This window comes from Ciona intestinalis, chromosome 8 (assembly GCF_000224145.3).
Source record: "Ciona intestinalis chromosome 8, KH, whole genome shotgun sequence".
In the NCBI taxonomy this organism is placed as follows: Eukaryota; Metazoa; Chordata; class Ascidiacea; order Phlebobranchia; family Cionidae; genus Ciona; species Ciona intestinalis.
In genome coordinates this window covers 5,200,442-5,226,939 of record NC_020173.2, presented here as the reverse complement: position 1 = coordinate 5,226,939, position 26,498 = coordinate 5,200,442, and the positions used below count along the sequence as shown (strand labels likewise).

The following is a 26,498-nucleotide window of genomic DNA, read 5'->3' as shown; positions in this document are numbered from 1 at the left end:
TAAAACGAAAGATTTTTTTCGCGGCGATAGCTCGCCCAAAACTGGAGGTTCGGCAGATCTTCAAGTTCAATGGCTTTCTCTGGTGTAAGAGCGACTGAGAAATAGCCGTAAACGGGGAATTTATTGCCCATTTATTTTCCCTTGTTTTTTTACTCGACGGAGGTGCTCCGACGGAACAATTGCGGAGGCTGGAGGTAGCTTTGGAGGATGGCCATAATACTAACATGGATAAATGACTGATATCACATGGAGAGATGTGGGAAAAAGGAGAGAGAGGGAAAAAGGGAAAAAAACAACAAAAAAGATATGCCTTCTTCCCTCGTTCTTGGGAAGCAACGGAAGAGAGTTGTTCGAACCAAAAATGAAAAAATCAAAAAAGGGGTGAGGTGGGACACACGGCGCACAACAAAAACTGAAAAATAGGGGTTGAAAAAACTTGCGACGATCGGAGAGTACGTAACATCGGATAATGCAAGAGATGGTGGTTTTGTGGGGATTTCAACGTTAGAAATACTTAAAAATCAAAACGTGCATCAAAACCGTGGGATTCAAGCATGAGACGCCGTCGTGAGTGGCTCACGGCGTGACGCTCATGAGTGCACGTTTGTGAGTGCCTAAGGTTTAGGTTATATGTACAAAGTTTCTAAAACGGACGAAGGTGGTTTTGCGCTGCTATCGCGGCTAAAGCTGGGCTTTTTCACGGCGTGATAAATCATGTCACTCGTGAGTGGTGGTGCTGTGAGCTAAAACGATCACTGACCGTGATGACTCATACGGTGACGGTTTCCGGCGACTCTAGTGCCACCTCGGACTTTCGATCGTCGGCATAGTTGTGCAAGTTGTCGATCTGGACCTGAGAATTGAACGATGAGTTAAATATTAAAACGCAGCTTCAATAAATAAATTGCTTAAGTTGAATGGATAAATGGACGTAACTTTTTTACCATCGCCTGACGGGGGTCAACGACAGTCGTTGTAACACCGGTGCTCTGTTTAACTGGCAAAAGTTTAACTCATAAATCCCAATCTAGATAGCCTATATGGTTATATTCTATACAGCATACGAATTGCTATTCCATGGTGTATTTATACAAACGTACCTCAAGCCCGCTTGGCTCGGAACTGTCGCCTTCTGGGCTCGCAATAAGAGCGTTGGATTCTGCAGCCTTTTCGGCACCAGAGCAAGATGCGTGGTTAGGTTTGCCATATGGAGCGCAAGCTTCCCGTCGCATTTTGCGCCGCATTCTACGTTCCTGCATCATGTGTGTAAGTTGTTGAAGCTTGGAGCGTGTGGTGTTGTTTTCCTGCTGAAGCTGCTTCAATCGGCCCACTGTAGAATTGAAGATATTATAGCGCTGTGCATGGTTATACTTATAAGGTAATAGGCCAAAATAGATTTAATCCCAGGTCCTTGACAAGGACCTCACCCACATAGAATATAAAAGTTACCCCACTATGGAAAGTAGTTAAATATCGCTAAATACAGAAATGAAGACTTACTGTTGATATGCGGCGCTTGCTTGCTTGATCGTCGACTAGAACTGGACGAGCAGCAGCACCAGTACGGGGACTGGCGGGACTTGGAGCTTGAACTTCCGGCGTGGTGATCGCCATAACGTCGATGTGGGCATTTGCCCGACACTCGCTGATGATGGTAGCAGTTATCAGGCGGGGTGACGATACCGTTGTTATGAGTATAGTGGTGGAAAACGGCCGCTTGACCGGCCATGTGCTGGTACGCAGCGTAAGAGTGTGGGACCCCTGTTTGGGAACCGGGAAGGTAGGGATACACGTATGGTGTATTGTTAAACTGTTGGGGTAAGTAAGGGTGTGGAAAGTGCTGAGGGTGACGACTTCTGCTGTGTTGTGGACGACTGGTGCCTGCCTCCTGCAGAATAAATTAAAATTATTGATTAATATTTTATTTATTGTTAGATATGGGATGTATAACTGTCACATAATGTAAACTGTTATAAAAGGTGTATAGTTGTCAAATGATATATAACTGTTACATAATGTATAACTGTTTTAGTGATGCATATTTATGTTGCATATTTTATGTTTTCGCCGCCTGGTGGCGCTAGCAAGCTATGATTTTCCGGTGATTGCGCCATGCTTCGACACAGTAGAACAAACGACTTTTTGTCGTGAGCGGCTATAGAATATAACCCTATATAATCAAATGGAGGAACTAACCTGTTCAGCTGGTGGGGTTGGTGTCTCTCTGGTTGGCTCGTTGGTGGCACTTGTACCAGCTTGCTGTTTCGTGAAATGATCCTTCAGCAGTTGAGGTAGCATCCCAATATTCCCTGCCTGCCCCTGGATAAGAGAATGTTCATTGAAGTAATGTATTGGGTTACTGTTCAGCAGTATCAGCAGTCCATTGTTGCCTCACAAAGGTCGCTACGTCAGCAGGGACGTAACAAACGATCATTATGACTCGAGGCATGCCAGCTATTCGAGGTGTTGACGACAAAAAAGTCGCTCGCTTCCGCGAAAGGGAGATTCTCCTTACCTGGTAATGGTTGGTCGCACTCAAGAGATCGGTCAAAATCTGCAGGATGGTCTGTGGGTCTCTCTTAGGTCGGCCGTCGTTGTCCTGAATGTTCGGGTGCAACGAACCTGCGCCAAAAATCCGTTTATGACGCGGTTTGTGTACCGAGCGGCTTTGCACAGTAAGCACTGCGGGGCATAGGCCACTGAGTTCGTGTATTCGTGCGCAGCAAAAAAAACGAGGCCGATCGTGTACTGCGGCTTCCGCGGTCGGCTGCTACAGGTTTTCATATGTACATTGGCTACATTGATGGTGAAATTACAATGTAGCGGACGGCGCTGATGAATGACCGGCTGTGGTATTGAAAACATGAACCGATTGCACCACTGGTCGCATACGAAACGTCAATATAGCGCATGGAACAATACGGGAAGCAGCCACTCGAAATTTCCGCATGTAATTTTATTCATTACAACGGTACAAGCGCGAGTTTGTAAAGATGAAGTGGCTTTATGGGCGTCGCGGCCGCCACGTTAACTCGATTGTACATACACGTGCTTTGGTACACCGCACTCTGACGTCACAGCGGAAGTGTGACGTCACACAGACTGCATCGGCATGTTTTGAATTGGTCGCCGACCGATTGTCGTGTTCGGGCTGGCGTATTACACTATTAAACAAGCCACACACCGATCCAATCGTGTCGTTGCAAAGTGTTAACTAACATAAAACTTAACCGCCAGTAGGCACGAGGTGGTGCGAACGGTAACTTGATCGGATTACAGATTTATATAACTAAGCGCACGGCCAGCAACAAACGCGGAAATGCTTAGTGACGACGCAACTACTGGACGATGATAAGCCATCCGGAGATTGTACGCAACAATAGGCATTATGATATCATCGTACCTGAAAAAGTCCCGGAGAAAATCCCAGGTCCGTGGGTCGTGAAAGAGTCGATGGATGCTCCTGCTGCAGGAACAGAAGGAGTGGGAGAGGAAGTTGTTGCCTGGGATGACCTGGGACGCTCTTTTTGGGAGCTCTGAAATAAATATTAAATTATATACTATTGTTAATGGAAGGCACAAAGAAAATGTAGCCGCAGTACACTGGTACCTAGACAGCTTATCAATTACCACTGGGCTGGAGCAAAGGACATTGAATGTTTGCGGAAATACACGAACCTTGCCATTACTACGACGGTGGTAGGCAGAATTATCCGAGGAAGAATGGTGTTTTGCAGCATGAACGATCGATGAGATTTCTGAAGCAAGCTCAGGGCTGCTGTACGCCACACACTGCTGGTGAGCGCCACATAAACGCCGCAATCGCTGCATCTGGCGCATTACTCGTGGGGTGCCTGCGGAATTCGAAATTGAAAATGATAGAAATTCCAGCCTCGTCTTTATTGGCACTCCTGTGCGAAATAAAACGCACCGTTCAGCAAATGTGACAGACGAAGTGCATACACTCCCACGCCACATTATTCTGTCTATGTAAAAACTAAAGTAAACACTTTATATTTGTACAGGCCATACACTCAACTAAAATAACGGTGGAATTAGCATTTTTGTTTGGTATATAAAGTCACGATAAGGTATATGATGTCACAATCGTACCATTCAATGAACTGTTGTGCGTGAGCGAACCAACTCCGGACGTAATCTTTCCGCTCGTAGTAGAGGCACGTCTGTAGTGGTAGTTCTGGCTGTTTGTGGGGTAAGGGGTCCCAGAAGGAGTTCGCCGGGACGAGTGGGTCCTGGGGTCCATCTTTGCCTTCCCTGAGCTCGATTTCTGGGAGCTGCTACTCTGGGATGTAGATGTACCAAGTGATGAGCAAGCAGTGACCAGTTTGTCGAGATGGGATGGTTTATCAAGGGGTAGGTGGGGTAAAGAAGCCACTGCAGCTCGTTTCAAGGAGGGACAGGCGGTTGTTTTGTACAGTAGGCCGGTCGTGGGTCCTCCCATACCAGAGGCCGCTGCCAGCGGTGTTGAGGTGTCCCGTTGGCTTGACTCGGATGAAGAGGATTCGAATTTTGTGGTTTCGTTTTCGGGGGAGAGAGATGACGTCACAGAAGCGGGAACTCGGGATATTGGGTTGAATGCCGGGTTGTTGGTCCATAAGCTGGAATAATGTAGGGCGGATGAACTGTATGTTTCGGTATGAGGGTGCTCTTTTTACATTTCGTTGAGTATTTCGGGACCGCCTTATTTGGCAATTGCCAATAGATTAATCGTATGACGCGCCCACACACGATTGCAAATGGAAAATTGGTCACAGTGCGTGGCGTAGAATCGTGGCGCTTTATGAAAACACGAAAGCCGGTCTGCGAGGTAGGCGTAGCTGTGGCAGAAACAACAAATATTCCGGTAAGGGCTAATTTTAGCGGCGTTTTTACCTGGGTGGAAGGCAGTTGAGCGCTGCCGAATGGTCCGGCGAACAGCGAGGTGGGAAACCCGGGATGTGATGCGATCGGTGACGGTTGTGGCGAGAAGACCGTTGCCCGGATCTACCTGTAAAGTGAGCGGTTTTGTTAGAAGTTTCGTAAGCGACAAGTATGGACAATGTGCGAGGGGCGCGGTGGAAAAACTTCCTACTTAAGCCCTTTGTGTTCGGAGGGCGTGGCAGTGGTGTTTCACTGGGGCTTTTAATTTGGGAAGGTATAAAAAAACATGGGGTGATAATAAGGTTTTTTTTTGGGGGGGGGGGCGAAATAATAAGCCGACCTGGCACTGATGGGTGTGTTGTAGGCGTGGTCCCTGCATTGCTTCCTTGTACCATAGACTGCTCCAGTTGCAACTGCACAAACATCATATGGTCTCCAACACGTAGTGCGAGTGTAAGTGGCGATCGACCCGATAAAAAATCATCAATCTAAAAAAAGAAAATTGATAAATCAAAATAGCAGAATAATCCTATATGGCAAACAAAAATGTAATTAAGCTCAGGATGCAGCCGTGGTGGCGTTAGGTGAAAGTGGCTAACGCACCTGCCAGCCAGGTCCCACTCGTTGCTAATTCGTTTTCGGGCGCTGGCTGACCGGTTTAAAAATTACGCGATTTCTGGCTGACGGTCAGGTCTGAGTCAAGAGACTTTGCGTCTTCTGTGATCAGACTTGACTTGAAGACGAACGAGATCTGATTTCGAGGGAATGGAGGTCGCACAGGGGTGAGATCCCGACAAGGAATATCAAATTAACCAGTGACAGGATGGTAGTAAGCGCTTAGCAGAAGCGACGGGAAATTGGGCTCATGTTATAGGCGGAAAGCCGCTTCGAATAGATAATCCTGGCTGCTGGCTGTCGGTCGTCCGTTGTGATGGCTGCAACGAGGCTACGTCACGCTTGACTTGGCATAACAGGTGGCAGGAGCATGATTCTAATTTGGGAGGGTCGATATTTCACTGGTGCCTAACCTTTAATTGCGGATCGCTTTGATCGATACGGTCCGATTCCGCGTGGTCGGTGCGCTGGTGATCGTTTGCCGAAAATAAATACTGATCGTGGGTTTAATTCGATTTCAATGCGATGATGGATCACACGCTGGGTCATGCCAATGCATGTTGTTTGTTTTGTTACGATGACTTGCCGGAAAATGGCTAAGAATTCGATGAAATCTCGCGCACCTCGGGGCCGGGTAGATTGCACTGGGTTCCGAAGCGCACGCTCCGTTGCTTCGAGGAATCGTGTCGGCGCCGATTTGACGAAGGAGGGAAAAAGGCGTGGAATTAGAGGTCGGAAAGCAGCTATTGTTCTTTCCGAGGCGAATCGCCGCGGGACGCTGCTGTGACTCAGTCCCTCTCCTCTCTTTCTTTATAGCGAACAAAGGAAGCCGCGGTTCCCACCCTTTTCTACAGCTGCTTGCTTTTCTTTTATGAGCGTCTTCATTGGCATCATTCATGTTTACACTCAAACGTTTCGCACACGCGAAAATCGGCGTCCCAAGCGGCGAGGCGACGCTTTCCAGGCAGTAATTGGCGATCAGGGCGGCGCAGTGGCCCGGGATGGCGCGGTGCAGCACGGTCAATGATTAAACGGCCTGACATACGACCTGGCCCAACATGGCACAGCAGGCCCACGCATAGGAACGGTTCATGTGCTCCAAGCTATTTGCATCAGAAATAGTTCCTCATTCCACTGTGATGAGCAACAACAAGATATTTCTCTTTAAACACAGCCCTGCGTCATTGTGGATTGTTTTCTCAGCAATATGGGATGTGTTTTTAGTTTCCCAACAGCACCAATGTATGTAATGTTCCTGAAGTGTGCTTGGATGGCTAGGCAGTGGCAGTCATCGAGGCTTACCGCTCAGAATAATCCTCGAATCGCCCTGGGGATTTTGGCCAAGAGCATTCAAAGAGAAAAGAGCGAGCTTCAATAACGCGTTGTTAAAAGTGTACGGGACGCTGGGCCGAAACAAAGCTGGTAGGATCGATAAAATCTATAGCGCGCTGTGGATACGGTCTACTCACACGCGAAGAATTCGGAACAATCCATTCGACTTGTTTTATAAGGACCTGGTATGACCCCTCTTCAGTAAAGCAGCATACCAAGTACTGTTTCACACCCATTGGCCCAATTTTGGGTTTCTTCACCGCGGTCGGTACACGCCCACGGATTATAGGGCTCCAGCTTTCCACAAAAGGTCTCCACTGTTCGCTACCCCAGCAGGTGACGAGAAATCGAAAAATCAATTGGTTTCCACTGCTGTGGTGTGGAAAAAGGGCGTATTGTAACTGTATTGTATTGGGAGCTCATAATAGACACAGAAGGGCCTTTGTTTCTGCGTTATCGATTGAATATAGCTGCTGTTAGTTGGTGGTGGTATATTCAGTATTTGAAGTGGCGAAAAAAGAGGTCGCGTTTCCTCTCTGACGATATTATCGGGAGGTATTTGTTTTCTCTGCGGGATTTCAAGAAAGAGAAAGCGGCGAGAGAAGCAATCTTCTCAGGCGCGGATAAAAAAGAGAATGAATGCGCGATGTTTGCCGAAAGGACCGGAGCTTCGCTTGCCCAAGCCAAGCGAAGTATTGACCTCACATGCGACGCGGAATCTCCGCTGAAGCGTCATGAAGTACGCTCAAGTGACCGGCGCATCGTAACGCGTCATTTCGACTCCGAAAACAAAATAAAAACGAAACCCTTCGACCAGAAAGAGAGGGGTTAGTAGGGATTTGTGAGAGCTAGAGTAGGCTTCCAGCAAGCAGTTTGAAGTGCACAACAATCCTACTTCGTTGAAACGCAGAACGCGGCTTGAAATAAAAGTAGAGGGAGCAGTAAAGCGGTCTGCATACCAGGACTCGATTTATCGATACACATTTAAATACACGTACGGACACAAGTCATAACTCAATTCAATACACACATACTGCGTCATAGGATGAAGTAGTTAAAGTAATAATGCCAAATTATATTTAACAACCGTCATTCGTCACCTTCTAAAGCAATATAGGTCGATTTCCCGGCAAAATACCAAAGAGACCATCGCTAATTAAACTTAGGCGGTCCGCAGGCGAGTTTTAGAAACGAGAGGTAATGTGATGTCAGCAACTTCGTAGAATGGCCGTAAAAAGCGAGTTAGACACGCCTGTTAGAAGGTAAACGATGCAAAGTAAAATAAAAAAACGTGAAAACAAGGTGTATTCGGCTTAGAATAGGCTAAGCTTCAAGCTCAGCAGATTGGGCATCTGTCCCGCTGGGCACGGGTTACAAATCCAGCATTAAATTAAGAGCAATCCTAATCTGGGACGTGTCACGGCACCAGGCCGTTCTATTTGGGTCGCTGGTCGATCTGACCACGGCTCTAGTCGGCGTCGATGTAATGTGTACTGTTACGGAGCGGTCATCGATTGGGACAACGATGATCGGGTTGGGCGTGAGAATTTTTTCTGGCGAGCGATAACACACTATTGTTTGCTCTCAAATGGGCGCTTTGTTGACGCACCAGGGCCATAAAACCAAAACCGCAACCGCGTATACAAGGGGCAATTCGGTCGAAGTTTGTAGCGGAATCGTGCAAGTTACAGGGATTCGTTTTCGTAAGAGATTACCCTTCTTGCTTTAGAAACTTGGAACACACAGGAAAACAACTGCGCTAAATCCCAAGGGAACAGGGAATGATCGGATGTGACAAATGTAATTACGGGGTTGCCCGAACATGTCTGCTTCCTGGTACGTTGTACTGCATCACAAGCAATTACTCGTATCGATGCGAAAATACCCGATTGACCGAAAAGCAAATACAAATTCCTGCCAAGGATTAAAACACAGCGGGCCTTGAAATGAGACGTTGAAAGCTTGCAACTGGTTTTACTGTAAGTTTAAATGCCACCATTTGCTGATGTGTATTATGCGTGGCCCAAGCACGTATAGCTGGCATTGTTACGCCCACAAAAACAACTGGCAGAAATTTGCATTGGGACAAAGGCGCTTTGCGGGGTTGGCGTTCCGAAGTCGATGAAATGAATGCGAGTTCCGCAAACTCAGTTGCGCAATTGAAACTTCAATAAGAGCGTGGTGTCGACGGATTTGGTGGGAAGGTGCAGCTTGGGAGCAAATACACAACCACACAATGCTGAGGGACGACTGAGCGGGTTTCCAGCGACTCACCTATCTTCGTACAACAATTGGCCGTGATAAGACACGGATAGGCCCAGTTTACAAAACGGCAGACGAGTGGTTTCCTGTCCGTAGCTTGCCTGTCTGGCCGCCATGCGAATAGTCATCGCGTCCGGGATTTTAAACATAAACAACGTATAAACACGGCAGTGACGGACACTGGACACTACGTAAGCATTGGGACCCGCTGTGGCGATTAAAAAGGCTTTAAGAAGGGATGAAAGGGAACGATTTTAATGGGGCGATGAAACGCCTGGTTTGCTGGGAATATCGACTTTTAACATTCAGCCACCTGGTGCTGTCACACAGTTGCCGGTATTGGGGAGGCAGGCAACGAGTTCCCTGCAGGCCTCTCGCGTCATTTCGGTTAACATCCATCACATTTCTGGAATTCGATAACAGGAAAGGCTGCTGCAGCAGAAGGATGAGCTGCTGACCACAGAGTGTTAGTGAGAAACGCTCGCGGCGATTTGCGAAATGGGCGACGCGAATACGCAAGTTTCTACCGACAACGGGCTCTCATATTAGATAATTAGAGAGCTCTTCGCAGAAACAACGTAAAAGGAAATCGCCCTCATTCAAAAAAGAGCACGCCCCGAAACTCAACGACCTTAGTTGATACTTTGGTGATTCTGCAGCGGCAATCAAGCGAGAAGGCACCATGTAATCCAGCCATGGCGACCTTTCACGTTGGCGCTTATCAAACGGCTCGAATTCCTGCGCGCAGCCATCACTTATTAACCAGGCCCCGGGCAACGAGAGTTCCTCCTGAGTCACCGGCTGAATTATTGATACGGAGCTATTGCCGGCTCCGCTCTGTTTGCTTTGCAGTCCCGCTGGCCAAAATAACTCTTCCGAGAGCCTTCCTGCTTGCCAACAGCAACGAGTGTTTAATGTTCAATGGTCCGAGATGGCGCGATTCGCTATGAAGTTCCAACGGGCCGATCGGGTTTCCGCGTCGCTTTGGGAGTCTTGTTAAGTTCGCATGATATTTTTACAGCACAGGAGCGACAAGCCTGTGGCGTGAGTTTAATCGTAACCAGCATATCTGTACCAACAGTACGACAGAACTCGCCGGGAGCGCGGTTGTTCCAGTTAAAGCCAACTCGTTCGCAAAACCTGAGAGGGCCTATTATAAACACGCTGGCAACAAAGCGCGATTCCACCGCCCAGCTTCCCATTACTAGACTGGCCAACGAAGAGATTGATGTAAGTAGGCAATGACGACCAGTCACCAATGCTTTTAATTAACTTTACATGTACATGCGAATTCGTTAACCGAATGTGGGGCGCTGAAAGAGAACGGGCCACAGTGGTAGGCCGGGTCAACCACAAATGGAACACTTCGTGCCAAACAAAGGCCGTGAAAGGAAAGTCAGATTTATGAGTTCTTTGTTGTACGGCATTGGAGCCTCGATTAATCAATGGGCACGAAGCGGAAATGTTTTGCTGGATCAAATATGTATACCGCATGGTTGTGACAAAGTAAGCAAACAGCGGCCCACATAATTCGGCCACGCTCAGTTGTGAATCGACAGTTAAACTGAATGAGTCACTCGAATACGTCACACTAAGTGAGTGAGACCATCGCTTGTTGCTCAATGGCCGTGCAACTGAATCACTTACGGGAACTCCGCATGAAAGTTAAATTGTCATCGTTAAGACGATTATGGGAACCAGTCACCCGACGCAGAAGGCACACAGCGCCTGCTCACACAGCCGTGGAGTGCTGGCTGCCCGCACAAAGCAATGGAACATGATAGCGTTGCGGAAATACGAAGATGGGGTGTAACTCGAAGCCTCGTTGGCACACCAGCACCATAGGGGACGCCGTTTACTCTGAAGCACAGATGCCCGCCATTTCACCGCGTGTTCTCACGCCCCAGTTCGCTCGCCCGCGTTTTCTCTCGAGCGCAATCAAACAATAGCCAGGCATCGAGTAAGTTAATTAAAGCGACTCAAATTCATAATCGGTTGGGAAAGCGCGGCTTGTACGCACTGTGTAGAACACGCTGGAATAATACGGTTGTCGTCCCTCGTATCCAAAACAGAGAAACGCAAAGCATCTCAGTTAACTAAACATAGCATCGCTATGTTGTTACATTGGGAATGTAAAAGCAACTTACTTGTACGTCGGAGAGGCTTTCTATGGCTTGGATAATCGACTGTTGAGTTCCTTGTACTGTCGACTGTAAATACAGATACTTATGTTAAACAGTACGTCGGCCGTAAGACAACCGGAGACGAATGTTTGTTTATAGCTGGGTAAAGTAGGTTGGCTTCTTTGCTAATCACCGGCTATATTTTCGATTTACATTTACTATAATGAACAAATGGGGAGCTGCTAATTTTGGAGTGACTTAAGACATTATTCCATTATAAGTGCGCGAACGACTACGGAACGTGGCGGATAATGTGTGGCTTTACTTATAAGTCTTCGCCTGTAAGGATGAACCGCTTGACTAATGATAGGTTATTAGAGGGTTCCTAGAACGGACGACGTTTACGTGAGTAATTAAACGAGTGCCAGAAGACCATCAGGTCTTTTGGGCCGACTAGCTGGTAAATGGGCAGCTTATACAAGCCATTAGTAAATGTACATACGGGTAAAAGAGTGCCACGAAACGTATACTCGGAGTAACGAATGGGCGACGCTTTTCCGTACACGTATTCCTGCTTTGATTATTGCGTCACAACGGTGTTTATACTACGTAATTGCGTCCTGCGATATACCGGCAACATCCTTTTCCCCTTTTCAGTTACCGGGAGATGAAGTGAGGTAAAAAGCGTCAACACTGACTCGAACCACGGAGGTGCTTACCGTTGAAAACCAGATGCGTTTTAATTAATCACAATATGCGAACTCATTTAAGCTTAAACCGAATCCGTTCTTTTTATATATACAACTCGAACGTGTTTGCTTTTTTTAGCTTGGTATTTTCGTGTGGTAGTCACGGCATTTGCGCCACTCATGGCTTAAGTTTGTGACGTCACAAACATCAGCTGTGACACGAAATTATGACGTCATAGGCGTGATCCACCTAAACGCGTTTCCTGGATATTACAACACTTTTAATTGAGTTTGGTAACTTAGAGCAAGAATGAACACCACAGTAACTAGTGATTGTGTAACATGGGACCTATATTACAGTGTGCGGTGTAATGACATTGGCATCACAATATAGCTATGTTTATGGGCTTAAAATTGATATTTTTTTATAAATACCCAAATCGCCGATACAATTTATACATCATTTTTGTAATTTAGATTGTAATGGTTTATGTTTTTAAGACATATTTTGTTCATGTACAAGTTAAAATAATTTAAAAAGACTTACCGAAAAACCACTTTCGACAGAAGGTAGCAACGTTATCTTATTTCCATCTTGAATTTGTTGGTCAGCCAACATTCCCGAAGTCAATACCCTGGAAGACATGTATCCTCATGTTTGGGTTACATAAAATTACAGCTGTATAAGCTGAAATGAAAAAAAAATGACCACTTTTTAGGTGGTTTTAAAAAAAGAGCTTCACTTGTGGTAAAGAATAGTCTTTTAAAAAATATTTTTTTCACTAAGACTTACTTTTCTTTAAACAGAATAGTCAATCGTTCCTTTGGGGTTTGCAAATGTCGGGCTATTTTCTTCCTTAGTTCTTCAACTGAGTCACTGGCTCTAACTTCCAAGTCAAAAGTGCCTCCAGTTATTGGACATATGGATAAAGTGATTGACTGTTGCGTTTCACAATTTCCAGCTGGTAACTCCGGAACGGAAGATGCTGTTTCTTTAGCATCCATAGTCACAAAAAGTGGTAACTTTCAAATGAAATTGACCCAGTTAGTTGGTCAACAGATTTAAACCAAATTCTTTTAACTTTTTCTCAAAAAACTTAGCTAAACTTTAAATTTAACTATACACAAATTTGCCTAAAATTCTACAAGCAAAAGTTTTGTTAAAAATATTAATAACAGGCACATAGTTTAACATATACAGTAGCCCGTAAACAGTTACAGTACCCAAATGAGGCACACCTTGATTAATGAATTCATTATAGTGTTTATTACAGGAAGAATCGGTACTGTTTTGATTCACGATAAGACGTCTATAAACAGACCAGGCGTAACAAAAACACTACCGATTGAAAACAAGGACACAGCCACAAATGAAAATTTCACAATAAACGAAGAACGGATACTAGATAAGTACAACACGACACGGAATTAACTGGTAAAAGTCACACAAGCATCGTTTTTAGTTTCATGTCAATAAATCTTTTGATATAGTCTTACATTACCTGTATTCTGACTCTTGAACTGTACTAACACTGGCTTCAACGTAGAACAGGTAAACCTTTACTCCGTCCTGTACATATATGGAAAAGACCTTCTGAAAAGCTGGTTTTGTGGAGGTACTGAACTAACAGCCAAGCCCTTTTCGCTCCATGCTAAATCTGCAAATGAACTATTCCGAGCAGAACAGGACGCCAGGCCGTTCTCTTTCAATGTAGGTTAATACGGGGTAAGAGCGACGACAAAGCCGACACACAGAGCCCTCTGGGCACACGAAGTGCGTATTATAAAGACCGTACGACCAACACAGCAGTTATAGGAGAGGCTGTTTGTCACTCGACGCTGAAACGAGCTAGCACAATCGCCTGGTGAACGACCGTCTGTTCAACAATACAGAGAAAGGGCACTGAGAGCGCGAGGAGAAAAACGAGTGATTGCGAGCGCTGAGTGGGCCGAAAAAGGCTGTCGCGGCTGGACTCGAGCTAGCGGGGAGCTGCTGCGTCACCCCGTGTTTATTTTTGCGCTTTGCTCAATGGAGCCAGGACAGTTTTCTGTACCGGGGCGTCAGCTGGTACCGCTGAAACAACAGTCGCACCACTCCCATGATCAGCGCGTTCGTGATTTAATCACAGCTCAGTGCTGACAAAACCGTTCGTACATAATTGGTGTCAGCGCAACGTAACGCCCTGAGTAAGCCCGATGAGGTCGTGATACTGTATCGCATCACGCAATACACGAATAGACTTTATCATCGTCTGACGAACAACAAACGACAGTAAGTTAGTCGGGCCAATGTATCTACCAGCAGTTCAAACACTATAGGATTCGTGCCACTGTGCCACGTTTGAGTGCGATTTTCGTGACTAACGCAAATGTAAATGAACTGCCATCACATAAAAACCTTCTTTAACGCGAATTTCGAAAACATTTAGCGTGACAAAAAAACATTATAATGATTGTACTTTATCAGAACTTTTATTGAGAATTTCCTGCCAAGATGTAGAATAAGAAGCAGCTTAAATTTTGTACGAAAAGTAACGTAATGGGGAAAAGTATACTGGCAAACACTAAGGGAAGTGGAGCTTTGGATTACATACCAAGAAATCTTGATTGCACAAAAAGTTTTTTGAAATCCGAACAAAGTTGCCCACTGGTGTTGAGTAGGAGTTATATATTTTAAAGAAAAAAGAGAATGATACACTTTTTACTGATAAAGAACACATGAAATATTTAATATGTAGTGGAAGAAAAAGGTAATGGTGTACGAAAACTCTGCAACGACCTGGTATTGACACATTGGCCACAGTTAGAGCTTTAGTTTCCGAAGAATTCTTGTGGCCAGAGACAGGCGCCGTCAGCCAAACTTATCAATTGGCACGCACCCGTGCATACATCGTGACCGCTTCATTTTGACCTCTTCTTCTACCCTGCCACTCTCGAAGTCAATAACCAGCATATGATTGAGGGTGGTGCTGCCTTTTTGACCGCCACTGATCACTAGTTTGCCGTTGAATGCTGCAAGCCCTGCGGACACACACGTTTTTTTAAATGGTTAAGAAGGTAATGGATCAATTCTAGCCTAATCTATTAGTCCCATGACATGCTGCAAAATAGAATAAACTGGTAAATTTAAAACCGAACAAACTCAGATTTGGTAGAATGATGTTTACAGTAATAACACAATTAAAAATTACATTTCACAAGTGGGTACACAGTAACAATAGTTTCAATAAAAAGCCTACAAAAAAACAATATATTTTATCAAAAAATTTCTATATCAGATTGAAACTTCAGTGGCAATAAAGGTCAAAGGTCATTTGTTATTATACTAAGGTACGCCATCATATAAAAAGTTAAATTCACCAGCAAACTCAACGTTGAGCTCATGAAGTTCCCTCCACTCCTCCAGTGTACAAGTGTTGGGATCGTAACGGAAGATCGAGCTTGCGTTGTTCGAGATCATGTAGAAATGATCTCTGTAGAGGGCGCAAGAGAGCCGGGCAAGGGGTCGTCCGAGGGGGAGTTGGCTCCAACTTTAAAATTAAAAAAACTAATATTGTGACTTTTAAATTAATGAAAAAAATTATATTATGACTATTGAATTAAAATAAAAAATAATATTGTAAGTTCTGATTGTATAAAAATTGAATAAGATTATTATTATGAATTTTGAATTATGAATCCATATAAAGTTTTAATAAAAATATAATTTTGTAACTTTTAAATAAATGTAACTTGTTTATTCTTGTGTGGCGGAAACTTTATGAGAAGCATCTGTCAGTCAAAGTGTTTACCTGTCTTTGAGAGGGTCATAGCACTGGATGCAATCAAGAATGATCTTGCTGGAGTTGCTGGGTTCCTCTGTCATACTGACACCACCAATCACATACAATTTCTCCTTGTATGAAAGCACACCTGGAATAAACAGGAACAATTTCAGAATTATGGTATGTACAAAAAAAGTGCCAAAACTATAGTATAAGAAACCTGACAACTATTAAAAGTTAAAGTACATTAGATTCATTTCTAAGTAGTATGTTGAGATAATGAAGTAATATAAAGAGAGCACTCAAGTAACAAGTGAAATTGTTAAGATAATAGTACCAAAACTTTGGTATGCGTATCAATTTAGATACACCAAATGGTAAAAGAAGTCTATACACTTTTCAACTGTCCAGAAATTCGGTACATTATTGAGAATTGTAATCAGGGATATTCAGGTAATGGTTACAAATAAGAATAGCAAAATCAAGCCTCCTGCTTGCTGCATTTAATTCTGCAACTCATCCTTGCAATTCTATACATATATTTCAAATACCTGGAGAGTAACATCTCTTAGGCAGTGGTTTTACTTTCTCCCAACGATTGTAGTCGGGTCTGTATCGCTCAACATTGTCAAGAACGCCAGGTTTTTTACGATTTTTCGGAGAAGCCATAAGACCCCCTGCATGTTAAAGTAACAAGTATAAATGATGGAACCAAACCACAACTAGTGGTAGTGGCGCAGCATTGGCAGTTTAGGTGGTCAAGACTCACAACCCTCTTTCCCCCCAAAAAAAACAAAACACAATTTTTTTTAAACCCTGTTTTTTTTTACTGTGCCACTAACCAAAACTATGAGTGACATTAAAGGCTACAAAATTCCCATTGCTTTTAATAACCAGCGCTAAGACAGTAAGATGGCAGTCGTACAGCAACAGACATTCATGAATTATTTACTCCTATTAAAATAATATCATTCTCCTGTACAGTGGGTAGCAGTATTGATTCAGGCTGTGTAGGCTGTTTCTCTGTGAGACAAAAATCGCTCTAAAGTCTAAGACAGCAGAAAATGTTTTTTTTTTATATTTTTTAGTCAACACAGAATTAATAACATAACATTTTTTCACCTTATCTGGCATAGAAACCATAATTTTATCAGGTTTAATACTGGTAAAGCCTTGCCAAATGGAAGACAAACATGTTGGAATAAAATTAACGCTTTATTCACCACAAAAGTTTAAAAATAATTTACATCATGCCTGGTAGCAGAATAAAAATCCACAATGTTTACAACTTTTGTCTCTAAAAAACGTAAACTTTAAAAAAAAACACCAATGTGAAATTCCACCTGCAACATATACAGCGCCATCTACAGATGCTGAACCATGCCTTTCTCGTGGATGCTGCATGTGGGCAAGCAAACTCCACTGGTCTATGTTGGAGAAGTAGACCTGGTAAAAGAAACAGTGTAATCAGTAAAATAATAAGGATCTGGTGCTATGAAAACAAAACAGGCACAGAGCGATCATTGAAACAGCAAGGATCTGGTGCTACAAAAACGTAGCAGACAAAAATCAAGTACAATTAACTGTATAAAAATTAATAAGAGATATATATTTCGCCTAAATGGCATTGTCATGTTTTTTAGATAGAATAAAATAAAACAACCAAACTAACTAGTCTATAAAACGACTGTCGGTCTTAATTGCATTTAAGTAATTAATAATGATATGGTTTATGTAGAAGTAGTAGTTTATGAAAGTTATTCTTTATGAAATGTTGAAGAAACATATTAATTTTACCAAATAGGACAAGAAAATAAAATAAAGGGGTCCCATTTCCCCCACTCTACTGTATATGTTTTCTTGTGAAAGCAGTAGTTTATGAAGGTGATACTTTATAAAATAACATTAAAACACGGTCCATCACCCCATAGGTCCTAGGATTTGGGCGAGGATTAGCCCATTACCCCAATCCCCTTTAAAAAATGAAACATTTTATCAAACTCACCGAAACTGCATCCATCGTCATGCCTGAGTTGCTGTGGCCACCAGTTATGTAAATGTCGTTTTTGTGGGAGCAGACACTACAAAAACATTATTAATTTGAAGACTGGAAGGCAATGAAATGTTATGCTTTTAAAAAAAATTTTGTCGATTTTTAAATTTAATATAATTTAGTTGAAAATTTGAATTTATTATAATTTTGTTAAAACTCAGATTAAAAAAAAAAGAATTTTTGACTATTTAGCAGTTCTATAGAAAAAATGCAATTCAAATAATAAATGTTAAAATCGTCCAGTTGTGTAGCATGAAAGTTTGAGTAAATACTTTTTATGTGCTTAAAGCTGTCATAATTAAACAACTTCAGCCAAACAACAGTAAAACACATTAACCACGATGACATTTACAGTAATAAATACAAAACAACTTATCCTACGAAGTAAAGAGAAACTATAACCAACTATGCCACTGAGGCACAGTGAGTAAAAGTAAACAGTTTAACAAATCAGTGTAAACAGAATATGGTGAACGATTTGTATCATTGTATGTGTTTAATATGATAGACTAGGATGTGTGTGGGTGGGACATCTTTTAACTCTATTTTCTCACCCTATGTAGTAGTTAACAGAGAAAATTTAGAAACTATAAAACTGTATCCTCAAGACCTCCATAGACAGTTGTTAGTTGTTTAAAATGGAAACACATTTGTCTGAAGTGACAACTTGGTAAATTAAGAAATGCATCTATACACCCCTAAAAAGCAATACACAAGTAAAAACCTATACAGCAATATACATATATAGCAATACACCTGTACACTTAAATCCAGCCATGCATTACCTGTAGCTATGCATTGTAGCATGTGAGGTGGAGATATCACTTAGGGAAATCCAATCCTGTTTGTTTGGATGGTAGCACTCTGTGTATAAGAGCCTCCTGTTGTTGCATATCCCACCAACCACCACTAATACTTCACTTATGCCTGGAACATAAAGTACATTAAGTGTTGGGTGCAACAGCCACGCTATTTAACTGACACTTTTCCCACACTTTTTATCCATAACATGAAACAGAAAGGTGAAACAATATTTTTTTAAAACTTTTTGAAAATCTTTTTTTTTATGATGCTTTTTAAGCGAGTCCTTTTCATGAGAAAAAAGTGAAAAATGTTTTTTAAGTTTTTAAAATCTTTTTATGTGATAGTTTTTTTTCAGGAAACTTTTTATGAGAGAAATAAAAGGTTCTTTTGATTTTTTTACCTGATGACGCGCGTGGCTTTGTATGTGGAAGACTGCCATGTTTCATTTCGTTACTACCTAGTGCATGGTACTTACAAGCCTCTGATAAGATGTTCTGTACCTCTGGGTTGCCCTAAAACATGAGGGTAGTTACCTTATGTAAAGTAGGATGGGGAAGATGGGACACTCCTTCATTCTAATTTCTTGTCCCATTTGGTAGTAAACAAAGAACATTCATAATTTTAAAACCATTTTCCCACGATTTCCATAGACCGTTGTTAAGTCTTTAAAGATCAGAAACTATGAGATATTGCGTGCTAAAGATGCCCCGTTTCTCCCTACCCTACTAGTACTAATAAGATACAGTCTATGTAAAAATTAGCCTTTGAACACATACGCTAATTTTAGGGATTTTTTGTAGAAGTGTAAAACTGGCATGCAGAATAAATCAGAGATTCAGAACCTAATGACTCTTGAAATAATTGGCATTCATGATTCACTATACAATTTAACGCATAGACTTAAACAATGAACATTTTGTTCTCTCGTCTATCAGTGCCAAGCAATTAACAACGGTTTGCAGAAAAATCTCTTTAAAATGTCTTATTCAATGTCAAATGTGGTTCACTTCATTTAAGATTTTAAAAACAGCTGCCTCATGTCAAAAATGACAAGCGGTTACTGGTTAGTTAAATAAAACACCACAGCAAAAAATCAAAAGTTTGGTTTTTCAAAAATGTAACTAATTTGATAAGCTTTGCTGAAAATGTTTAAAAAAACATTTTTTAACAAGTTTAAAAACAAAAAAAAAAATTAAAAAAAAAAAAAAAGTTTCACCAATCTTACCTGGAACATTGGATGCTTTGTGATCACCTCGAAAAGAAAACGAGAGCTGACGAAAAACAAACGCACGCAGCGTAGGACTTCTGCAACATGTTCTTTGCGGGTGGCGTCATACTAGAATTTCAAGTACAATAAATTTTTACAGATTTACAAATTACCTTTATAAGTAATTTTTATTGATATTGAATTGGTGATTTAAAACACCAACCAATTAGTGACTACTGAGTTGAAGCAATTGCAGTAAAGCATCTTACAGAAGGACACATACGTACAAACTGTTGTCAGCCACAAGCCATAACCTCTGGGTTAGAGGAAGGTGCACTAACCAACTGTGCCACATCACCGGGTTGCACCAAGACTTTGTAATCGCTACCCATAAAATATATGATGCTCTTTTTCGTAAAAAAAGATATCCGGCAGTGGTAGTATAAGCAGCAAAATTCAGTTTAAAAAAAGACCAGCAACGTGTCATCCTACAACCCCAGGAATATTTAAAGTCTGAATTTGTTATTGGTTTTGAAAGGCTGGTTTTCAATATATATATCATGTACGTACGATAACAGGTACAAAACAATAAATAAATTTTGGCATTTATTAAAAAACTATAACTTCTACACAGTGACGCATATTGTAAAATATAAATAGCATTAAATATAAAAATTTGTAAAATAAACTTAGATATAAAAGTTTAACCACCTCAAGCCAACGCATGGCTGCGTCATAGACATGTTCTTCTCTTTGTACAACAAGACCATGATCTTCCAGGTATTTCGACAAAGTAGCGAGTGGTAGGCGTAGAAATTCCTCTTGTTGCGAAACTTTGTTGAAGTTTTTAACTGCATATTTCTTTGCCTTGTTGTACAAGCGGTCTGAAACAGTTAGGACTTTAATTTGTGTGTTTGGATTTGGTAATAAAGGTTATATTCTATGTGGGTGAGGTCCTGCAGCAGCATGTCATGAGATTTTGCCAACTGCTCCAAAGTAATTAAAATTTAAGTGGTAAATAGAATAAAGAAGAAAAGAAGAAGAAACGACAGTCGTTATTACAGGCCTTGATTTAAACAGAAATACATGACTTATTGAATAAAAGACGCAAGTTGTTAAGTGGAATAAATTTTAACAGCTAAAGGGTATTGAGATGATTAACACTGATTAACAGATGTATCCTTGGGCAAGATAATTAACTTATATAAGCAGCAAGGGTGCTGGGGTAATAACCCAAATCTGGCGGAAATCCCATCTGTTTAACAGGACCTCACTCATATAAAATCGAATATGTGTAGTGTTAGGGCAATGTCCCAAATCTCACCAAACGCCTAGGTCCTTAAACAGGAGTCAGGACCTCACCCATATAGATGGAATAGTTATTCACACTCACCTAGGGAATGTAGTGATGCAAACTGCATTAGACCGAGGCAATTGCTCTCTGCCACTTGTCGTATAAGGAACTTTTCACAATGGCTTTTCAGCATATCCATTTGGAAGTAATCTGCTGCTTCTAATACATCCTGAGGTGGAAAATATAAAGTCAGTTAAAAGTTATTATTATGTAGGTTTTATGAATTTATATTCTGTAATATTTTGTTTTATATTCATATACAATATGTTAACTCTGCTACCAGGCCTAACGTAATTATTCCCTTATAGCCCATAGTAGAATATCACACCAAATGAGCTGTTGAAAATTCTCCTATATAAATATATATATATATTAAATTTTAAAAACCACACAACACCGCATCAGAAAACAGGTTTAGTAAACAACAGTCAAAACTTAAAACCAACTCAATTCTCTGACTAGAACTAAACTAAAATGTTGAATAAAAACTAGAAAAAAAAACATTTTTTTGAATGATTTTTAACTAACACAAAAAAAGGTGTTTAAATTTGAAAAAACAAGAAAAACATTTAAACTGTCTCAATTTTATGGAAAATTAATTAAAGTATTACCTTCTAGATACCACAATCTGTAATATATGGCCCCTATTTCATTTTACCTGAGCATTTTCAGTAGTGACCTTGATGGCTTCCGCATACGCATGTCGTACCAACATATGCACGATTTCAGGTTTATGACCTTGAATATGAACTCTGCCCTCCCTGCCTTCTTTCATGCTGGATGTAAATATAAAAGTAAATGAAAGACATCAAGCGGGATTCATAGGCAGTTGAAACAAAACAAATAAAAAAATGCACAAATTACCAGCACACACAAATTAATAATAATAAAAAAGGGAAAGAGGCACAATTTATATAAAAGATAATTTGGGAGGATGGAACTATTTAAACGCTAATTGGGTTTATTATTTGTTTTTGCCTGTCCAATAATTTTAGATTTGTCAGCAACTGATAAAGATGTATTTAAACCATTAATTTAACAACGCAATTCTGGGCAATAGAAAAATAAAACCCATTTACACAAAACTTATCAATAGTGTAAAGTTTGACATATAGATAAAAATGTAATTTTTAGGATTTTACTTGGAACTAAGTAGAGCATGGAAGTAGGGGCTATTGGCAGCTAACACCACACGATGGCAGGCTATCTCCTGGTCTTCCACTGTGAGAATCACATCAGTGAACTCTTTGTTCTAAAAAATAGACCCAAGTTTGAAGCACATAGACATAACAGGCAAATTTGGCCTAAATCCCGACCCTTTCCAAAGATCTCACCCATATGGAATACAACCAAATAGATAAATGTTAGGTTGTCTGGAGTGACATAAAACCCCAACCTCTCAAAGATGGATTACATCTTATGCTTCAGCACCCCGGTTTTAATCCTAAAACTACCATTACCCTGTGATTCTGTTGCTTAACATAAGCAAAGCCAAAGTATATTGAATTTGCAAAATTAATCAATAAGGATCATTGTGTTTGATGACTATGAGCGTAATTGCATTTTAACAATGTAACCCCAGATAGAAAATTCAAAAGGCTGGATGACAATGTTGGGCCACCATATTTGACTTCTGTATTTAAATCTGTTTAATAATACAGCTGTATTTGCTTAGTAAATAAAAAGTTTGCCTGTTATGAATGGTGGATTTGGTTTAATCAAATACAGCTTAGTTTGAAATCTTACACAACAGGCCAATTTTGTGAAAAGACTGTTTTATAACTACAATACACAATCTTAAATACAAATTTAAAATACGATACACTAGTGGTTTTTAGATAAAAATGTGAGACTCTAATTTTTTAAAGTAATTCCTATTATAACTCACGGATCTGTATTTTTGAAGCTTATCAATAAGAGCCATGCGTTGTGAGATGCATTGGACTGAGTTGGTGTTTGATATCTTTTGTTTGCGTGAATTGAAACACACAGATTCAACTGAGGAGTAACTTGATGTGCTGCCAGTTCGAGTTCTGTTAAATAATTTCAAAAGTAAATATTTCCGCATATGCAACCTATTTACCCCGGCATGTTAGAGCAATGACAGTTTTTATAACATGAGTGTTCTGTTTCATACACATTGTGGGAGTTACATGTGTAACTTTGCGTGTGATTATTTTTGGAGGATTTTTTACTGTACCAGCGAAAAGCCTTAAACCTGTCCTCTCTATGACCAGCCAGACTTACTAACTACCGTGCCACTGCAGCTTGCTTACTAAGTCTGCACACTTGTATTTGATATCATGTTTATTTTAAACAGACAAAGTTTGGACATATACTTACCTCTTATTACCACGGGAAGAACCCACCCCCCTAGAACCCATAGATATCCCGAGAAAATCTGGTGGGGGTGAATCAGCCGCCCCTGGAACGGGGTAAGCAGGTGGGGCTGCGGCTGGGGGAAGTCGTTCATCCAAATCTGAAATACTGCTCATTCCATCCGACCATTCATGCTCTTCTCCAGCAAGAGAGTCGCTGGAAAAGCCGTCAGGACTGGATAGAACCGGAACGATGTCGTTCTGCTGGTCTTGGTTCACAGGTGGCGAGTTGTAAAACCTACCCTGCTTTTAGAGAAAATGGAAAATTAGGCATATATATAATATGAGCATAGATAGGCACTGGTTTTATGTTAAAGATTTCATTTTTTGCGAGGATTTGCAAATTTGCGAGCAGTAATAAACAGTAGTTTTTTAGAGGAATTTTCATGCAAAAAAATATGGTGGTAGCAAAGAATCTCCTCCCCCCCTACGTTATTTGTCAACTGCTAACCCCCTATAACCCTTAAGTATTAAACTCTAAAACTTTCTACCAGATTTTTTAATAGTGCAAAAATTGTGTTTAACCAACCTGTTCCTGTTGGTCCTCGCGTCGTAACCTGTACCCTCGATAAGATTGATAAGTCACTATCCTCACACCCCCGGCACGAGCTCTTGGCTGGTTGTGTCTTCTATTGACAACTTGCAGAGGAAACTCTTCATTATTTTCCTGCAAAGTCAAATTTAATGGAAAACCAATGCACAGAATACAAAGGTTTAAAAAAATGGAAATTTAATAAAAATATTATAAAACTTATGAATGAATGTAACTTGCTTTATCCTTGCATGCCTGAAAAACGCCTGGGTGTTATAACACAGGTGTTCTGTTTCATACACCTCATGCCAGCTTACATGTTACCATGCATGTTAAATTGTAAGTGACATATACATATCTACAGAGCTATAGTGTACAGACAATACAGTCCTTTCATGGCATCCTGGCGAAAATGAGATAACAAAAAAAGTTGGTGTGACAGACGTAAGCATAAAGTATGTATAACGGATAAATTCTTCCCTGGCCCTGACAGTAGGGTATCTTATTGTAGAAATGACTAAAATGTTGTCATTCATTATTTATATATAAAAAATAATACTGTTTCAATTAGGCCAATGTCATTGCCAAGAGGTATTTTTAGTGTTTAATATGTAAAGCGTCAATTAACTATGTACCGGTTCTTCTAAGAAGTCCATGCGACCATCAGCATTTGGTGGAATTGCACCCAAACCACGAGCGCGATTTTGGGGACCAATATTTCGACTTGACCCGGGAGAATTATGGTCTCTGTGTGCCATGTCGGCACTTCTAAACACTCTTTCCCCTTTTTGGCCTGTGTTTGAGGCTTAAGAAAATATATAAAGAAGTTTAATCGCTTAGTAATCCTGATCAATCTTCTTAGGAAAATATTTATTTACCTAAGCGCAGAAAATTTTACATTTACATAGAAATTCTATAATGTTAATTTAAGCGGGGACTCAGATTGAAAAACATGCAGCACTCGGATGCATCGGTGTACCAAACAGATAATAGAATTAGTTCAATTTTACTTAACATTTTGCAATTGTTCCGTCGTCATTTAGAAACAGCACATCAGTAGACGTAGCCCAATCGTTTTTTTCGTGATATTAAGTGACAAAGTTGTGCTCCCAGCAGAAAAATATAGCGAAATATAAGATAAAACATAGCACTTATTAACCTTTCCCTTGGGAAAGTGAACAACAAGAAAATATATAATAGAGTGGGGGAAGATGGGACAACTTTTTATCCTATTTTATCGTCCTATTTGGTAATAAACAAAAAACATTCAAAGAATAAATTGTAAAACCGTATTCTCACGACTTCCATAAACTGTCATTAATTTTTAAAAACACGATCAGGATATTTAGGTATGATGTGCTAAAAGTGTCCCATCTTTTCTACCCTACTATAACAATAACGAAAAACGGATATAAAATATTAACGGAAATACAAAGATTTCTACAAAACCGGATATCCCGCTTTGTTTCCTGGAAAATTCCAGATTATTTTAGTTTTATTAACACCGCGTCGACTACAATTAACCGTGCTATATTAAGGCTGATGTCAGAATATCGTGACGAAAATTTTGTGTAAAAATTTGTGAGCAAATTCGAATGATTTTACCATGTTATGCACTGACTCATAGTCTGATACAGAGCTATAATAAGGTTATTGATACGCCGGGTGTTACGCATACCTGTCATATTTTGTTGTAAAGTGGGCTTACAGGTTATGTTGTCAGTAAGATATAATTCGAAGGCATGGAAGCGGATTCTTTTTCGTTAATCGGATTGCCTTTAAAACTAATCATGGAGAGCACAATGATATAGAAAAGGCAGACCATTAAATATTTCAAATACAATAACTTAGGCAAAGTGTACGTTTCATTTGCACTTACAGAAATCTAGTTTTTTTTTTACATTGCAGGTTAGTTAGTTAGCACTTTGTAAACCTTTTAAAATGCTATTGAACAATGGTACCATGCTAGAAGTGCCTGGGAGCTTTGTAAGTTACTTAACTGTATGCAAGTTCCTTACATGTACAGCGGCGTACTTGCTCTACCGGCACTGGTACCAAATGCCACGTAGTTTTCCTCCCGGCCCAAGGGGAATTCCTATCCTTGGAGTCCTGCCGTTGCTTGGACGCCATCCAGAACAAAAACTCAACGAATGGAAGAGGGAATATGGACCAGTGATGGGCGCTCGGGTTGGGAGAAAAAACTGGGTCGTCTTGGGAGACTGTGCGAGTATCAAAATGGTAATTTATCTTCGTTTTTTTTAAGTTTTAAAACATGTTTGGTGTTGTCATATTACATACACACCACGACTGCATATATACCTTGGCTTTTTGGTTCAACTTTTGAACCGAACTTCGGGCGCCCGTGACACACGCCAGACAAGGATAAATAACATTCATTCATTCATCTGTAGTGGTAACTTTATATACGCACCAAATAATATTGGTAACTTGTGTGTAATGTTTAATGGGGTCACCATTCAACAAACGGGTTGGAAATAAATATT

The 26,498-nt window shown here is 41.0% G+C and overlaps 3 protein-coding genes across 10 annotated transcripts in view; 1 reads left to right on the top strand and 2 right to left on the bottom strand.

Annotated features, from left to right (window-relative positions):
- LOC100180064 (midnolin homolog) lies at positions 1-13,988 on the bottom strand. 3 transcript variants are annotated; one of them, XM_018812954.2, is made up of 13 exons: positions 12,696-13,988; positions 12,450-12,537; positions 11,238-11,300; positions 5,222-5,369; positions 4,894-5,008; positions 4,114-4,619; positions 3,679-3,911; positions 3,404-3,536; positions 2,516-2,622; positions 2,197-2,319; positions 1,501-1,888; positions 1,101-1,330; positions 1-853 (listed from the first exon to the last, which is right to left on the bottom strand). In XM_018812954.2, exons 1-13 carry the CDS (start codon positions 12,905-12,907, stop codon positions 770-772), a joined length of 2,430 nt encoding a protein of 809 aa, XP_018668499.1. In that variant the 5' UTR covers positions 12,908-13,988; the 3' UTR covers positions 1-769. The 3 variants fall into 3 exon arrangements, with proteins under 3 accessions (XP_018668499.1, XP_002123692.1, XP_026691455.1); XM_002123656.5 differs by having other exon boundaries at positions 598-853; positions 3,679-3,854; XM_026835654.1 differs by lacking the exon at positions 11,238-11,300 and having other exon boundaries at positions 598-853.
- A 367-nt stretch (positions 13,989-14,355) lies between these two features.
- Positions 14,356-26,498, bottom strand: part of LOC100177716 (kelch-like protein 24) — a 13,839-nt gene continuing 1,696 nt past the window's right edge. For 3 of the 6 annotated variants that reach the window (XM_026835655.1, XM_009861076.3, XM_026835656.1), the window contains exons 3-17: positions 23,428-23,708; positions 22,973-23,117; positions 22,227-22,336; positions 21,743-21,860; positions 21,124-21,253; positions 20,442-20,614; positions 19,749-19,859; positions 18,924-19,035; positions 18,505-18,646; positions 17,672-17,747; positions 17,010-17,112; positions 16,218-16,343; positions 15,694-15,814; positions 15,263-15,432; positions 14,356-14,923 (exon numbers count right to left, since the gene is read on the bottom strand). In XM_026835655.1, coding sequence (XP_026691456.1) covers positions 14,754-14,923; positions 15,263-15,432; positions 15,694-15,814; positions 16,218-16,343; positions 17,010-17,112; positions 17,672-17,747; positions 18,505-18,646; positions 18,924-19,035; positions 19,749-19,859; positions 20,442-20,614; positions 21,124-21,253; positions 21,743-21,860; positions 22,227-22,336; positions 22,973-23,117; positions 23,428-23,708 — 2,088 coding nt within the window. In that variant the 3' untranslated portion in view covers positions 14,356-14,753. Of the gene's footprint in view, positions 14,924-15,262; positions 15,433-15,693; positions 15,815-16,217; positions 16,344-17,009; positions 17,113-17,671; positions 17,748-18,504; positions 18,647-18,923; positions 19,036-19,748; positions 19,860-20,441; positions 20,615-21,123; positions 21,254-21,742; positions 21,861-22,226; positions 22,337-22,972; positions 23,118-23,427; positions 23,709-23,991; positions 24,130-24,629; positions 24,838-26,498 lie in introns of those variants that run through there. The other 3 variants (XM_002124285.5, XM_009861077.3, XM_009861078.3) reach the window with 3 other exon arrangements.
- Positions 25,906-26,498, top strand: part of LOC100175185 (cytochrome P450 2C42-like) — a 7,377-nt gene continuing 6,784 nt past the window's right edge. Inside the window, exon 1 of the mRNA XM_026835658.1 lies at positions 25,906-26,232. Coding sequence (XP_026691459.1) covers positions 25,936-26,232 — 297 coding nt within the window. The 5' untranslated portion in view covers positions 25,906-25,935. The remainder of the gene's footprint in view (positions 26,233-26,498) is intronic.

What these genes read in the sequence shown, in the direction of transcription:
- LOC100180064 (XM_018812954.2), bottom strand. Translation starts at nt 12,907, where the DNA reads ATGGATGCTAAAGAAACAGCATCTTCCGTTCCGGAGTTACCAGCTGGA. An exon ending in GCACAACAGTTCATTGAATG is followed by an intron (nt 3,912 to 4,113) that starts GTACGATTGTGA and finishes TATTTCGCACAG; the next exon opens with GAGTGCCAATAAAGACGAGG. An exon ending in CCGAGCCAAGCGGGCTTGAG is followed by an intron (nt 854 to 1,100) that starts GTACGTTTGTAT and finishes TTCAATTCTCAG; the next exon opens with GTCCAGATCGACAACTTGCA.